The 17,500-nt window shown below is 41.1% G+C and overlaps 1 protein-coding gene across 1 annotated transcript in view; it reads right to left on the bottom strand.

Moving 5' to 3' along the window:
- LOC120037610 (amyloid-beta A4 precursor protein-binding family A member 1-like) overlaps positions 1-17,500 on the bottom strand; it is a gene marked incomplete at its 3' end in the record, with an annotated part of 43,282 nt that overhangs the window by 5,448 nt on the left and 20,334 nt on the right. Inside the window, exons 6-7 of the mRNA XM_038983607.1 lie at positions 15,397-15,542; positions 11,180-11,212 (exon numbers count right to left, since the gene is read on the bottom strand). Of these exons, the coding sequence (XP_038839535.1) occupies positions 11,180-11,212; positions 15,397-15,542 (179 nt within the window). The remainder of the gene's footprint in view (positions 1-11,179; positions 11,213-15,396; positions 15,543-17,500) is intronic.

Raw genomic sequence — 17,500 nt, 5'->3', positions numbered from 1 at the left:
GTGAAGGAGGACACGCGCTCTTGAGCACCGAGCCTCTCCAACCTTACCAGGTTGAATGGTCCCCGTAGCCCTGCCAGTGCGGCGAGGTGGAATAACCCGCACTGGGCTATGCAGGCGAACCGGGGACACCACCTGTAAGGCTGGTGCCATGTACGCCGGCCCGAGGAGACGTACTGGAGGCCAGATACGTTGGGCCGGCTTCATGACATCCGGCTCGATGCCCAACCTAGCCCTCCCAGTGCGGCAAGGTGGAATAGCCCGCACTGGGCTAAGCACGCGTACTGGGGACACCGTGCGCTTTACCGCATAACACGGTGTCTGACCAGTACGACGCCCTCTCACTCCACGGTAAGCCCGGGGAGTTGGCTCAGGTATCCAACCCGGCTTCGCCACACTCCCCTTTAGCCCCCCCCAAGAAATTTTTGGGTGAGCCTCTCGGGTTTCCAGCCACTCTGCCTTGCAAGCGCCTCATAATGCCGCCTCTCCGCTTTTGATGCCTCCAGCTCCGCTTTGGGACGGCGACACTCCTCTGGCTCTGCCCAGGGTCCTTCTCCGTCCAGAATCTCCTCCCATGTCCATTCCTCCTTGTACCGCTGCTGCTGTTGCTGCTGCCCGTTGCCACGCTGCTTGGTCCGGGTTTGGTGGGTGTTTCTGTAACGGTTTTCTTCCAGGGGTGAAGGAGAGGACCAAAGTGCAGCGCGGCTAGTGTTAAACATGTTTAATAAAGAACAAGTAAAACACTACAAACAACAATACAAAATAACAAATGTGCAAAAACCGACACAGACCTATCTGGTGCAGACAATCACAGAGACAGGAAACAAACACCCACAAAATCCCAACACAAAACAAGCCTCCTATATATGATTCTCAATCAGGGACAACGATTACCATCTGCCTCTGATTGAGAACCATATTAGGCTGGACATAGAAACAGACAAACTAGACACACAACATAGAATTCCCACCCAGCTCACGTCCTGACCAACTAAACACATACAAAACAACAGAAAACAGGTCAGGAACGTGACAATAGGTAGCAGAGAGACTGGTGTTAGTTCAGTATAGTCTCTCTATAGGTAACAGAGAGACTGGTGTTAGTTCAGTATAGTCTCTCTATAGGTAACAGAGAGACTGGTGTTAGTTCAGTATAGTCTCTCTATAGGTAACAGAGAGACTGGTGTTAGTTCAGTATAGTCTCTCTATAGGTAACAGAGAGACTGGTGTTAGTTCAGTATAGTCTCTCTATAGGTAACAGAGAGACTGGTGTTAGTTCAGTATAGTCTCTCTATAGGTAGCAGAGAGACTGGTGTTAGTTCAGTATAGTCTCTCTATAGGTAACAGAGAGACTGGTGTTAGTACAGTATAGGCTCTCTATAGGTAGCAGAGAGACTGGTGTTAGTTCAGTATAGTCTCTCTATAGCTAACAGAGAGACTGGTGTTAGTTCAGTATAGTCTCTCTATAGGTAGCAGAGAGACTGGTGTTAGTTCAGTATAGTCTCTCTATAGGTAACAGAGAGACTGGTGTTAGTACAGTATAGTCTCTCTATAGGTAGCAGAGAGACTGGTGTTAGTTCAGTATAGTCTCTCTATAGGTAACAGAGAGACTGGTGTTAGTTCAGTATAGTCTCTCTATAGGTAGCAGAGAGACTGGTGTTAGTTCAGTATAGTCTCTCTATAGGTAGCAGAGAGACTGGTGTTAGTTCAGTATAGTCTCTCTATAGGTAACAGAGAGACTGGTGTTAGTTCAGTATAGTCTCTCTATAGGTAACAGAGAGACTGGTGTTAGTACAGTATAGTCTCTCTATAGGTGACAGAGAGACTGGTGTTAGTTCAGTATAGTCTCTCTATAGGTAGCAGAGAGACTGGTGTTAGTTCAGTATAGTCTCTCTATAGGTAACAGAGAGACTGGTGTTAGTACAGTATAGTCTCTCTATAGGTAGCAGAGAGACTGGTGTTAGTTCAGTATAGTCTCTCTATAGCTAACAGAGAGACTGGTGTTAGTTCAGTATAGTCTCTCTATAGGTAGCAGAGAGACTGGTGTTAGTTCAGTATAGTCTCTCTATAGGTAACAGAGAGACTGGTGTTAGTTCAGTATAGTCTCTCTATAGGTAACAGAGAGACTGGTGTTATTTCAGTATAGTCTCTCTATAGGTAGCAGAGAGACTGGTGTTAGTTCAGTATAGTCTCTCTATAGGTAGCAGAGAGACTGGTGTTAGTTCAGTATAGTCTCTCTATAGCTAACAGAGAGACTGGTGTTAGTTCAGTATAGTCTCTCTATAGGTAACAGAGAGACTGGTGTTAGTTCAGTATAGTCTCTCTATAGGTAACAGAGAGACTGGTGTTAGTTCAGTATAGTCTCTCTATAGGTAACAGAGAGACTGGTGTTAGTTCAGTATAGTCTCTCTATAGGTAACAGAGAGACTGGTGTTAGTTCAGTATAGTCTCTCTATAGGTAGCAGAGAGACTGGTGTTAGTTCAGTATAGTCTCTCTATAGGTAACAGAGAGACTGGTGTTAGTTCAGTATAGTCTCTCTATAGGTAGCAGAGAGACTGGTGTTAGTTCAGTATAGTCTCTCTATAGGTAACAGAGAGACTGGTGTTAGTTCAGTATAGTCTCTCTATAGGTAGCAGAGAAACTGGTGTTAGTTCAGTATAGTCTCTCTATAGGTAGCAGAGAGACTGGTGTTAGTTCAGTATAGTCTCTCTATAGGTAACAGAGAGACTGGTGTTAGTTCAGTATAGTCTCTCTATAGGTAGCAGAGAGACTGGTGTTAGTTCAGTATAGTCTCTCTATAGCTAACAGAGAGACTGGTGTTAGTTCAGTATAGTCTCTCTATAGGTAGCAGAGAGACTGGTGTTAGTTCAGTATAGTCTCTCTATAGGTAACAGAGAGACTGGTGTTAGTACAGTATAGTCTCTCTATAGGTAGCAGAGAGACTGGTGTTAGTTCAGTATAGTCTCTCTATAGCTAACAGAGAGACTGGTGTTAGTTCAGTATAGTCTCTCTATAGGTAGCAGAGAGACTGGTGTTAGTTCAGTATAGTCTCTCTATAGCTAACAGAGAGACTGGTGTTAGTTCAGTATAGTCTCTCTATAGGTAACAGAGAGACTGGTGTTAGTTCAGTATAGTCTCTCTATAGGTAACAGAGAGACTGGTGTTAGTTCAGTATAGTCTCTCTATAGGTAGCAGAGAGACTGGTGTTATTTCAGTATAGTCTCTCTATAGGTAACAGAGAGACTGGTGTTAGTACAGTATAGTCTCTCTCTAGGTAGCAGAGAGACTGGTGTTAGTTCAGTATAGTCTCTCTATAGCTAACAGAGAGACTGGTGTTAGTTCAGTATAGTCTCTCTATAGGTAGCAGAGAGACTGGTGTTAGTTCAGTATAGTCTCTCTATAGGTAACAGAGAGACTGGTGTTAGTTCAGTATAGTCTCTCTATAGGTAACAGAGAGACTGGTGTTATTTCAGTATAGTCTCTCTATAGGTAACAGAGAGACTGGTGTTAGTTCAGTATAGTCTCTCTATAGGTAGCAGAGAGACTGGTGTTAGTTCAGTATAGTCTCTCTATAGCTAACAGAGAGACTGGTGTTAGTTCAGTATAGTCTCTCTATAGGTAACAGAGAGACTGGTGTTAGTTCAGTATAGTCTCTCTATAGGTAACAGAGAGACTGGTGTTAGTTCAGTATAGTCTCTCTATAGGTAGCAGAGAGACTGGTGTTATTTCAGTATAGTCTCTCTATAGGTAACAGAGAGACTGGTGTTAGTTCAGTATAGTCTCTCTATAGGTAACAGAGAGACTGGTGTTAGTTCAGTATAGTCTCTCTATAGGTAGCAGACAGACTGGTGTTAGTTCAGTATAGTCTCTCTATAGGTAAATGAGAGACTGGTGTTAGTTCAGTATAGTCTCTCTATAGGTAGCAGAGAGACTGGTGTTAGTTCAGTATAGTCTCTCTATAGGTAACAGAGAGACTGGTGTTAGTTCAGTATAGTCTCTCTATAGGTAACAGAGAGACTGGTGTTAGTTCAGTATAGTCTCTCTATAGCTAACAGAGAGACTGGTGTTAGTTCAGTATAGTCTCTCTATAGGTAGCAGAGACTGGTGTTAGTTCAGTATAGTCTCTCTATAGGTAGCAGAGACTGGTGTTAGTTCAGTATAGTCTCTCTATAGGTAACAGAGAGACTGGTGTTAGTTCAGTATAGTCTCTCTATAGGTAGCAGAGAGACCGGTGTTAGTTCAGTATAGTCTCTCTATAGGTAGCAGAGACTGGTGTTAGTTCAGTATAGTCTCTCTATAGGTAGCAGAGAGACTGGTGTTAGTTCAGTATAGTCTCTCTATAGGTAGCAGAGACTGGTGTTAGTTCAGTATAGTCTCTCTATAGGTAACAGAGAGACTGGTGTTAGTTCAGTATAGTCTCTCTATAGGTAACAGAGAGACTGGTGTTAGTTCAGTATAGTCTCTCTATAGGTAGCAGAGAGACTGGTGTTAGTTCAGTATAGTCTCTCTATAGGTAGCAGAGAGACTGGTGTTAGTTCAGTATAGTCTCTCTATAGGTAACAGAGAGACTGGTGTTAGTTCAGTATAGTCTCTCTATAGGTAACAGAGAGACTGGTGTTAGTTCAGTATAGTCTCTCTATAGGTAGCAGAGAGACTGGTGTTAGTTCAGTATAGTCTCTCTATAGGTAACAGAGAGACAGGTGTTAGTTCAGTATAGTCTCTCTATAGGTAACAGAGAGACTGGTGTTAGTTCACTACACTCTCTATAGGTAACAGGGAGACTGGTGTTAGTTCAGTATAGTCTCTCTATAGGTAACAGAGAGACTGGTGTTAGTTCAGTATAGTCTCTCTATAGGTAACAGAGAGACTGGTGTTAGTTCACTACAGTCTCTCTATAGGTAACAGGGAGACTGGTGTTAGTTCAGTATAGTCTCTCTATAGGTAACAGAGAGACTGGTGTTAGTTCAGTATAGTCTCTCTATAGGTAGCAGAGACTGGTGTTAGTTCAGTATAGTCTCTCTATAGGTAGCAGAGACTGGTGTTAGTTCAGTATAGTCTCTCTATAGGTAGCAGAGACTGGTGTTAGTTCAGTATAGTCTCTCTATAGGTAACAGAGAGACTGGTGTTAGTTCAGTATAGTCTCTCTATAGGTAGCAGAGAGACTGGTGTTAGATCAGTATAGTCTCTCTATAGGTAGCAGAGACTGGTGTTAGTTCAGTATAGTCTCTCTATAGGTAGCAGAGAGACTGGTGTTAGTTCAGTATAGTCTCTCTATAGGTAGCAGAGACTGGTGTTAGTTCAGTATAGTCTCTCTATAGGTAACAGAGAGACTGGTGTTAGTTCAGTATAGTCTCTCTATAGGTAACAGAGAGACTGGTGTTAGTTCACTACAGTCTCTCTATAGGTAACAGGGAGACTGGTGTTAGTTCAGTATAGTCTCTCTATAGGTAACAGAGAGACTGGTGTTAGTTCAGTATAGTCTCTCTATAGGTAGCAGAGAGACTGGTGTTAGTTCAGTATAGTCTCTCTATAGGTAGCAGAGAGACTGGTGTTAGTTCAGTATAGTCTCTCTATAGGTAGCAGAGAGACTGGTGTTAGTTCAGTATAGTCTCTCTATAGGTAACAGAGAGACTGGTGTTAGTTCAGTATAGTCTCTCTATAGGTAGCAGAGAGACTGGTGTTAGTTCAGTATAGTCTCTATATAGGTAGCAGAGAGACCGGTGTTAGTTCAGTATAGTCTCTCTATAGGTAACAGAGAGACCGGTGTTAGTTCAGTATAGTCTCTCTATAGGTAGCAGAGAGACCGGTGTTAGTTCAGTATAGTCTCTCTATAGGTAGCAGAGAGACTGGTGTTAGTTCAGTATAGTCTCTCTATAGGTAACAGAGAGACTGGTGTTAGTTCAGTATAGTCTCTCTATAGGTAGCAGAGAGACTGGTGTTAGTTCAGTATAGTCTCTCTATAGGTAGCAGAGAGACTGGTGTTAGTTCAGTATAGTCTCTCTATAGGTAGCAGAGAGACTGGTGTTAGTTCAGTATAGTCTCTCTATAGCTAACAGAGAGACTGGTGTTAGTTCAGTATAGTCTCTCTATAGGTAACAGAGAGACTGGTGTTAGTTCAGTATAGTCTCTCTATAGGTAGCAGAGAGACTGGTGTTAGTTCAGTATAGTCTCTCTATAGGTAGCAGAGAGACTGGTGTTAGTTCAGTATAGTCTCTCTATAGGTAGCAGAGAGACTGGTGTTAGTTCAGTATAGTCTCTCTATAGGTAACAGAGAGACTGGTGTTAGTTCAGTATAGTCTCTCTATAGGTAGCAGAGACTGGTGTTAGTTCAGTATAGTCTCTCTATAGGTAGCAGAGACTGGTGTTAGTTCAGTATAGTCTCTCTATAGGTAGCAGAGACTGGTGTTAGTTCAGTATAGTCTCTCTATAGGTAGCAGAGACTGGTGTTAGTTCAGTATAGTCTCTCTATAGGTAACAGAGAGACTGGTGTTAGTTCAGTATAGTCTCTCTATAGGTAGCAGAGAGACTGGTGTTAGTTCAGTATAGTCTCTCTATAGGTAGCAGAGACTGGTGTTAGTTCAGTATAGTCTCTCTATAGGTAGCAGAGAGACTGGTGTTAGTTCAGTATAGTCTCTCTATAGGTAGCAGAGACTGGTGTTAGTTCAGTATAGTCTCTCTATAGGTAACAGAGAGACTGGTGTTAGTTCAGTATAGTCTCTCTATAGGTAACAGAGAGACTGGTGTTAGTTCACTACAGTCTCTCTATAGGTAACAGGGAGACTGGTGTTAGTTCAGTATAGTCTCTCTATAGGTAACATAGAGACTGGTGTTAGTTCAGTATAGTCTCTCTATAGGTAACAGAGAGACTGGTGTTAGTTCAGTATAGTCTCTCTATAGGTAGCAGAGAGACTGGTGTTAGTTCAGTATAGTCTCTCTATAGGTAGCAGAGACTGGTGTTAGTTCAGTATAGTCTCTCTATAGGTAGCAGAGAGACTGGTGTTAGTTCAGTATAGTCTCTCTATAGGTAGCAGAGAGACTGGTGTTAGTTCAGTATAGTCTCTCTATAGGTAACAGAGAGACTGGTGTTAGTTCAGTATAGTCTCTCTATAGGTAGCATAGAGACTGGTGTTAGTTCAGTATAGTCTCTCTATAGGTAACAGAGAGACTGGTGTTAGTTCAGTATAGTCTCTCTATAGGTAGCAGAGAGACTGGTGTTAGTTCAGTATAGTCTCTCTATAGGTAGCAGAGAGACTGGTGTTAGTTCAGTATAGTCTCTCTATAGGTAGCAGAGAGACTGGTGTTAGTTCAGTATAGTCTCTCTATAGGTAGCAGAGAGACTGGTGTTAGTTCAGTATAGTCTCTCTATAGGTAACAGAGAGACTGGTGTTAGTTCAGTATAGTCTCTCTATAGGTAGCAGAGAGACTGGTGTTAGTTCAGTATAGTCTCTCTATAGGTAGCAGAGAGACTGGTGTTAGTTCAGTATAGTCTCTCTATAGGTAGCAGAGAGACTGGTGTTAGTTCAGTATAGTCTCTCTATAGGTAGCAGAGAGACTGGTGTTAGTTCAGTATAGTCTCTCTATAGGTAACAGAGAGACTGGTGTTAGTTCAGTATAGTCTCTCTATAGGTAGCATAGAGACTGGTGTTAGTTCAGTATAGTCTCTCTATAGGTAACAGAGAGACTGGTGTTAGTTCAGTATAGTCTCTCTATAGGTAGCAGAGAGACTGGTGTTAGTTCAGTATAGTCTCTCTATAGGTAGCAGAGAGACTGGTGTTAGTTCAGTATAGTCTCTCTATAGGTAGCAGAGAGACTGGTGTTAGTTCAGTATAGTCTCTCTATAGGTAGCAGAGAGACTGGTGTTAGTTCAGTATAGTCTCTCTATAGGTAACAGAGAGACTGGTGTTAGTTCAGTATAGTCTCTCTATAGGTAGCAGAGAGACTGGTGTTAGTTCAGTATAGTCTCTCTATAGGTAGCAGAGAGACTGGTGTTAGTTCAGTATAGTCTCTCTATAGGTAGCAGAGAGACTGGTGTTAGTTCAGTATAGTCTCTCTATAGGTAACAGAGAGACTGGTGTTAGTTCAGTATAGTCTCTCTATAGGTAGCAGAGAGACTGGTGTTAGTTCAGTATAGTCTCTCTATAGCTAACAGAGAGACTGGTGTTAGTTCAGTATAGTCTCTCTATAGGTAACAGAGAGACTGGTGTTAGTTCAGTATAGTCTCTCTATAGGTAACAGAGAGACTGGTGTTAGTTCAGTATAGTCTCTCTATAGGTAGCAGAGAGACTGGTGTTAGTTCAGTATAGTCTCTCTATAGGTAGCAGAGAGACTGGTGTTAGTTCAGTATAGTCTCTCTATAGGTAGCAGAGAGACTGGTGTTAGTTCAGTATAGTCTCTCTATAGGTAGCAGAGAGACTGGTGTTAGTTCAGTATAGTCTCTCTATAGGTAACAGAGAGACTGGTGTTAGTTCAGTATAGTCTCTCTATAGGTAGCATAGAGACTGGTGTTAGTTCAGTATAGTCTCTCTATAGGTAGCAGAGAGACTGGTGTTAGTTCAGTATAGTCTCTCTATAGGTAGCAGAGAGACTGGTGTTAGTTCAGTATAGTCTCTCTATAGGTAGCAGAGAGACTGGTGTTAGTTCAGTATAGTCTCTCTATAGGTAGCAGAGAGACTGGTGTTAGTTCAGTATAGTCTCTCTATAGGTAGCAGAGAGACTGGTGTTAGTTCAGTATAGTCTCTCTATAGGTAGCAGAGAGACTGGTGTTAGTTCAGTATAGTCTCTCTATAGGTAGCAGAGAGACTGGTGTTAGTTCAGTATAGTCTCTCTATAGGTAGCAGAGAGACTGGTGTTAGTTCAGTATAGTCTCTCTATAGGTAACAGAGAGACTGGTGTTAGTTCAGTATAGTCTCTCTATAGGTAGCATAGAGACTGGTGTTAGTTCAGTATAGTCTCTCTATAGGTAACAGAGAGACTGGTGTTAGTTCAGTATAGTCTCTCTATAGGTAGCAGAGAGACTGGTGTTAGTTCAGTATAGTCTCTCTATAGGTAGCAGAGAGACTGGTGTTAGTTCAGTATAGTCTCTCTATAGGTAGCAGAGAGACTGGTGTTAGTTCAGTATAGTCTCTCTATAGGTAGCAGAGACTGGTGTTAGTTCAGTATAGTCTCTCTATAGGTAGCAGAGAGACTGGTGTTAGTTCAGTATAGTCTCTCTATAGGTAGCAGAGAGACTGGTGTTAGTTCAGTATAGTCTCTCTATAGGTAGCAGAGAGACTGGTGTTAGTTCAGTATAGTCTCTCTATAGGTAGCAGAGACTGGTGTTAGTTCAGTATAGTCTCTCTATAGGTAGCAGAGAGACTGGTGTTAGTTCAGTATAGTCTCTCTATAGGTAGCAGAGAGACTGGTGTTAGTTCAGTATAGTCTCTCTATAGGTAGCAGAGAGACTGGTGTTAGTTCAGTATAGTCTCTCTATAGGTAGCAGAGAGACTGGTGTTAGTTCAGTATAGTCTCTCTATAGGTAGCAGAGAGACTGGTGTTAGTTCAGTATAGTCTCTCTATAGGTAGCAGAGAGACTGGTGTTAGTTCAGTATAGTCTCTCTATAGGTAGCAGAGAGACTGGTGTTAGTTCAGTATAGTCTCTCTATAGGTAGCAGAGAGACTGGTGTTAGTTCAGTATAGTCTCTCTATAGGTAGCAGAGAGACTGGTGTTAGTTCAGTATAGTCTCTCTATAGGTAGCAGAGAGACTGGTGTTAGTTCAGTATAGTCTCTCTATAGGTAGCAGAGAGACTGGTGTTAGTTCAGTATAGTCTCTCTATAGGTAGCAGAGAGACTGGTGTTAGTTCAGTATAGTCTCTCTATAGGTAGCAGAGAGACTGGTGTTAGTTCAGTATAGTCTCTCTATAGGTAGCAGAGAGACTGGTGTTAGTTCAGTATAGTCTCTCTATAGGTAGCAGAGAGACTGGTGTTAGTTCAGTATAGTCTCTCTATAGGTAGCAGAGAGACTGGTGTTAGTTCAGTATAGTCTCTCTATAGGTAGCAGAGAGACTGGTGTTAGTTCAGTATAGTCTCTCTATAGCTAACAGAGAGACTGGTGTTAGTTCAGTATAGTCTCTCTATAGGTAACAGAGAGACTGGTGTTAGTTCAGTATAGTCTCTCTAGTCTAGTTAACAGTGTTTCTCAACATCTCTCATACTGTAGTTATGCCGTTTTTTGGCCACTGCATTAAGTGGTTTTACAGTAATGTGATTGGTTGTAATGACAACCTGTGAGTACCCAGGGCCTGTTGAGAAACCTTGGAGTTAGTGTGACTACTTAGTGGGTTGGAAAGGAGAGAGCGTGTCTGTGTGTAATGTTAACCATCCACAGGACTCACAGTGCTAACAGCCTTACAATCGTTGCAAACCACAACACCAATAAAGAAACTTGTGCCAGAGAAAAAAAAACGTCTTCAAATACAACACAACTTCACGGTGTAAAGAACAGAAACCTGGCTGCGCGGCCATTTTCTGCATCCAGCAAATTCTATTGGTCTTCTTCCAAGCTTCAATTGTATTTATTTATTTGATTTATTGAACCTTTATTTAACTAGGCAAGTCAGTTAAGAACAAATTCTTATTTACAATGACGGCCTACCCCCGGCCAAACCGGACGACGCTGGGCCAATTGTGCGCCGCCCCCTATGGGACTCCCAATCACTGCCGGTTGTGATACAGCCTGGATTCGAACCAGGGAGTGTAGTGATGCCTCAAGCCCTGAGATGCAGTGCCTTAGACCGCAGCGCCACTCGGGAGCCAAAAATGACTTGTCTTTACATCGTACTTCTATGTGTCCGTGTCGTTCTGCCCGTATGTTGTAGAAACTCTACAGGGGGAGGAGTCGGAGAATGTCCCACGTGGAACGAGAAAAATGGTGATGGATTTTAACAGACATCCCTAAGAATGGTGTACAAGTACATATCAACTGGATTCAGAGAATGCAGAGAGTTAAATAAAAGAAGGGAAACAATACAGGATTAAGTCCCAACTGGCACCATATTCCCTACATAGTGCACCACTGCCCATAGACCCTGGTCAAAAGTAGTGCACTATGTAGGGAATAGGGTACCATTAGGGACGTAGACACAGACGGATGCAGGCAAACATAACGGAAACACTGAACAGCCAATCAATGGGGAGTACCACACCTTCATCTTGTTTTGGGCTAATTTCTGGGCCGTCTGCTTGGAACCAACGTACAGGAGAATGGGTTAGACTGAAGCAGGACTCAGGCTCTGTGTGTGTGTGTGTGTGTGTGTGTGTGTGTGTGTGTGTGTGTGTGTGTGTGTGTGTGTGTGTGTGTGTGTGTGTGTGTGTGTGTGTGTGTGTGTGTATAGACTACAGTATAGACTACAGGACTACAGTATAGACTACATGACTACAGTATAGACTACAATATAGACCACAGTATAGACTACAGTATAGACTACAGTATATACTACCATATAGACTACAGTATAGACTACAGGACTACAGTATAGACGACAGTATAGACTACATGACTACAGTATAGACTACAATATAGATTACAGTATAGACTACAGTATATACTACAGTATAGACTACAGTATAGACTACATGACTACAGTATAGACTACAGTATAGACTACAGTATAGACTACATGACTACAGTTTAGACTACATGACTACAGTATAGACTACAATATAGACCACAGTATAGACTACAGTATAGACTACAGTATATACTACCATATAGACTACAGTATAGACTACAGGACTACAGTATAGACGACAGTATAGACTACATGACTACAGTATAGACTACAATATAGATTACAATATAGACTACAGTATAGACTACAGTATATACTACAGTATAGACTACAGTATATACTACCATATAGACTACAGTATAGACTACAGGACTCCAGTATAGACTACAGTATAGACTACAGTATAGACTACATGACTACAGTTTAGACTACAATACTATAGCATAGACTACATGACTACAGGATTGACTACAGGACTACAGTATAGACTACAGTATAGACTACCATATAGACTACAGTATAGACTACAGGACTCCAGTATAGACTACAGTATAGACTACATGACTATAGTTTAGACTACAATACTACAGCATAGACTACAGGACTACAGTACAGACTACAGTATAGACTACAATATAGACCACAGTATAGACTACAAGACTACAGTTTAGACTACAGGACTACAGTATATACTACATGACTACAGTATAGACTACAGTATAGACTACAGGACTACAGTATAGACTACAGTATAGACTACAGTATAGACTACAATACTACAATATAGACCACAGTATAGACTACAGTAGACTACATGGCTACAGTATAGATTACAGTATTGACTACAGTATAGATTACAGTATAGACTACATGACTACAGTATAGACTACATTATAGACTACAGTATAGACTACAGTATAGACTACATGACTATAGTATAGATTACAGTATAAACTACAGTATAGACTACATGACTACAGTATAGGCTACATTATAGACTACAGTATAGACTACAGTATAGACTACAAAACTACAGTATAGACTACATGACTACAGTACAGGCTACATTATAGACTACAGTATAGACTACAGTATAGACTACAAAACTACAGTATAGACTACAGTATAGGCTACAAGACTACAGTATAGACTACAATATAGACTACAGTCTATACTACAGTATAGACTACAAAACTACAGTATAGACTACAGTATAGACTACAGTATAGACTACAATACTACAGTATAGACTACAAGACTACAGTAGACTACAGTATATACTACAGTATAGACTACATGACTACAGTATAGACTACAATACTACAGTATAGACTGCAAGACTACATTAGACTACAGTATAGACTACAATACTACAGTATAGACTACATTACTACAGTATAGGCTACATTATAGACTACAGTATAGGCTACAAGACTACAGTATAGACTACAATATAGACTACAGTCTAGACTACAGTATAGACTACAACACTACAGTATAGACTACAATATAGACTACAGTATAGACTACAATATAGACTACATTATAGACTACAATATAGACTACAGTATAGATTACAGTATAGACTACAAAACTACAGTATAGACTACAGTATAGACTACAGTATAGGCTACAATACTACAGTATAGACTACAAGACTACAGTAGACTACAGTATATACTACAGTATAGACTACATGACTACAGTATAGACTACAATACTACAGTATAGACTGCAAGACTGCATTAGACTACAGTATAGACTACAATACTACAGTATAGACTACATTACTACAGTATAGGCTACATTATAGACTACAGTATAGACTACAATACTACAGTATAGACTACAGTATAGACTACATTACTACAGTATAGGCTACATTATAGACTACATTATAGATTACAGTATAGAGTACAGTATAGACTACAGTATAGATTACAGTATAGACTACAGTATAGACTACAGTATAGATTACAGTATAGACTACAGTATAGACTACATTATAGACTACAAGACTACAGTATAGACTACAGTATAGACTACAGTATAGACTACATTATAGACTACAATACTACAGTATAGGCTACAGTATAGACTACAGTATAGACTACATTATAGACTACAATACTACAGTATAGACTACAGTATGTGCTTACAGTATAGACTACATGACTACAGTATAGACTACATGACTACAGTATGTACTTACAGTATAGACTACATGACTACAGTATAGACTACATGACTACAGTATGTACTTACAGTATAGACTACATGACTACAGTATAGACTACATGACTACAGTATAGACTACAGGACTACAGTATAGACTACAGTATAGAGTATAGTATAGACAACAGTAAAGCCTACAGTATAGACTACAGTATGGACTTACAGTATAGACTACATGACTACAATATAGACTACAGTATAAACTACAGTATAGACTACATGACTACAGTATAGACCACATGACTACAGTATAGACTACATGACTACAGTATAGACTACATGACTACAATATAGACTACAGTATAAACTACAGTATAGACTACATGACTACAGTATAGACTACAGTATAAACTACATGACTACAGTATAGACTACATGACTACAGTATAGACTACATGACTACAGTATAGACTACAGGACTACAGTATAGACTACAGGACTACAGTAAAGACTGGTATGGATGTGTGTTGGAAGGTGGAGGGCTGATAAACCAGGAAAATGTTAGGAAGAGAGCCAGGTCATGTGACAGGTGAGTGAGGGGAAGTGACACGGTCATAGGTAGAAATGTACCGACGTTACTTAAAAAAAAGAAAAGTAACTAATAATTAAAGAGCAGCAGTAAAATAACAATAGCGGGGATATATACAGGGGGTACCGGTACAGAGTCAATGTGCGGGGGGCACCGGTTAGTCGAGGTAATTGAGGTAATATGTACTTGTAGGTAGAGTTATTAAAGTGACTATGCATAGATCACTTGTGAGTGAGACGCTCCTAAAGCAGTATTTCATATTGAGACAGTATTAAACTGCTGATGGTTATTAGATAGATATTACCCAGGACCAGTTAGAGGTGGGACTCTATCCAGAAGTTCCTCTGTAAAACAGTCATGTGGACTTGTCTACTGTCCACTAGGGTCAACCCAGCATATCCAACCACATAATTAAAGAATAAAACATTTAATCTGTCTCTCTCTTCAACTTGATGAGGCTGACGGCCTCCGGTTGTTCTATACATTCTACAGTATAGAGCTGTGTATTGTAGATGAGATCTGTGTCTGGTCTACAGTATAGAGCTGTGTATTGTAGATGAGATCTGTGTCTGGTCTACAGTATAGAGTTGTGCATTGTAGATGAGATCTGTGTCTGGTCTACAGTATATAGCTGTGTATTGTAGATGAGATCTGTGTCTGGTCTACAGTATAGAGCTGTGTATTGTAGATGAGATCTGTGTCTGGTCTACAGTATAGAGCTGTGTATTGTAAATGAGATCTGTGTCTGGTCTACAGTATAGAGCTGTGTATTGTAGATGAGATCTGTGTCTGGTCTACAGTATAGAGTTGGGTATTGTAGATGAGATCTGTTTCTGGTCTACAGTATAGGGCTGTGTATTGTAGATGAGATCTGTGTCTGGTCTACAGTATAGAGCTGTGTATTGTAGATGAGATCTGTGTCTGGTCTACAGTATAGAGCTGTGTATTGTAGATGAGATCTGTGTCTGGTCTACAGTATAGAGCTGTGTATTGTAAATGAGATCTGTGTCTGGTCTACAGTATAGAGCTGTGTATTGTAAATGAGATCTGTGTCTGGTCTACAGTATAGAGCTGTGTCTCTCCTCACCTTGATGTGGCTGACGGCCTCCTGGGCCTGCATCATACGGACGTTCTTGGAGGGCGTCTTGTCAGACAGCAGCTGGGTGGAGCCCAGGTAGTTAGCAGCAAAGATGATCCCATCGATCAGGTCCTCTGGGTCACACGGACCTGGGACTGGGGGAGGAGGGGATAGGGGGAGTAGAGGTGGGGGCGAGAGAGGGGGTGGGGGGGAGGAGGGGATAGGGGGAGTAGAGGTGGGGGAGAGAGAGGGGGTGGGGGGGAGGAGGGGTAGGAGTTTTGAAAACATTGAGGTTTGAACTGCGAATATTGTATATAAAACTTTGAGTTGAAATTTGTAACATTTTGAAATTATTATTGTCTAACACCTTGCCCAAACCGGCTGCGCGCGTGCGCCATCGTGCGCTATCGTGCATACATGTATTTTGCCCCCCCACACCAAACGCGATCACGACACGCAGGATAAAATATCAAAACAAACTCTGAACCAATGACATTAATTTGGGGACAGGTCGAAAAGCATTAAACATGTATGGTATTTTAGCTAGTTAGCTTGCGCTTGCTAGCTAACGTTAATTTGTCCTGTTTAGTTAGCTTGCTGTTGCTAGCTAATTTGTCCTGGGATATAAACATTGAGTTGTTATTTTACCTGAAATGGACAAGGATCTCTACTCCGACAATTAATCCACATATAAAACGGCCAACCGAATCGTTTCTAGTCATCTCTCCTCCTTCCAGGCTTTTTCATCGTTTAAATTATATGGTGATCGCATCTAAACTTTCATTGTATTACCACGACTACCGGCAAAACAGTTTTCGTCTTTCTATCACCCACGTGGGTATAACCAATGAGGAGATGACACGTGGGTACCTGCTTCTATAAACCAATGAGGAGATGGGAGAGGCAGGACTTGCAGCGCGATCTGCGTCAGAAATAGGAACGACTTCTATTTTAGCCTTTGGTGTCGCAGACGCTCGTTGGCGCGCGCAAGCAGTGTGGGTGCAATAATTGAATAACATGGATTTCTAAATTTATTTTGCGACGCTTGTGCACGCGACGTGTCCGGTCTGGTCAGCATGTTACAGTAGTCAGACAAATGTGACAATATGTGTAAAAAACAAATGGTCTCCTGACCTGAAGCAAAATGTAGCCAGCTAGAAGCAACATGCTAAGATAATCAGAGCAAGCTAGTTAGCTAGCAAAGCATTTAGCAACCTCTTAGCTCCTCATGTTGAAATAATATATAGAGCTAGCTAGCTGTCAAATATACAAGTAAGTCAGCTAAGATTCTCTATGTTGAAATGTTAAGTTGAATAAGCTACATGAACATAATAAAGAGAGAGAGAGAGAGAGAGAGAGAGAGAGAGAGAGAGAGAGAGAGAGAGAGAGAGAGAGAGAGAGAGAGAGAGAGAGAGAGAGAGAGAGAGAGAGAGAGAGAGAGAGAGAGAGAGAGAGAGAGAGAGAGAGAGAGAGCTAAAGAGGATAGAAAAGATATTACATTATTTTGGAACTTTTGTGAGTGTAATGTTTACTGTTAATTTGTATTGTTTATTTCACTTTTGTTTATATCTACACTTGATTTGGCAATGTTAACACAGGTTTCCCATGTCAATAAAACCCTTAAATTGAATTGAAAGAGAGAGAGAGAGAGGGGGGGGGAGAGCGAGAGAGAGAGTGTAGGTGTGAGAATGAGAGAGAGGGGGAGGGATGTGTGAGTGCCTTGCAAAAGTTTTCACCCTCCTTGGCATTTTTCCTATTTTGTTGCATTACAACCTGTAATTTAAATTGATTTTTTCATGTAATGGACATACAAAATAGTCCAAATTGGTGAAGTGAAATGAAAAAAATGCACACAAAAAAAAAAACGGAAAAGTGGTGTGTGCATATGTATCACCCCCTTTGCTATGAAGCCCCTAAATAAGATCTGGTGCAACCAGTTACCTTCACAAGTCACTTAATTTGTTAAATAAAGTCCACCTGTGTTCAATCTAAGTGTCACATGATCTCAGTATATATATCCCTGTTCTGAAAGGCCCCAGAGTCTGCAACACTACTAAGCAAGGGGCACCACCAAGCAAGCGGCACTATGAAGATCAAGGAGCTCTCCAAACAG

Source organism: Salvelinus namaycush, unplaced genomic scaffold (genome assembly GCF_016432855.1).
Source record: "Salvelinus namaycush isolate Seneca unplaced genomic scaffold, SaNama_1.0 Scaffold1775, whole genome shotgun sequence".
NCBI lineage: Eukaryota > Metazoa > Chordata > Actinopteri > Salmoniformes > Salmonidae > Salvelinus > Salvelinus namaycush.
Note: the sequence above shows the minus strand (reverse complement) of the source record. Positions and strands in the feature narration are given on the sequence as shown.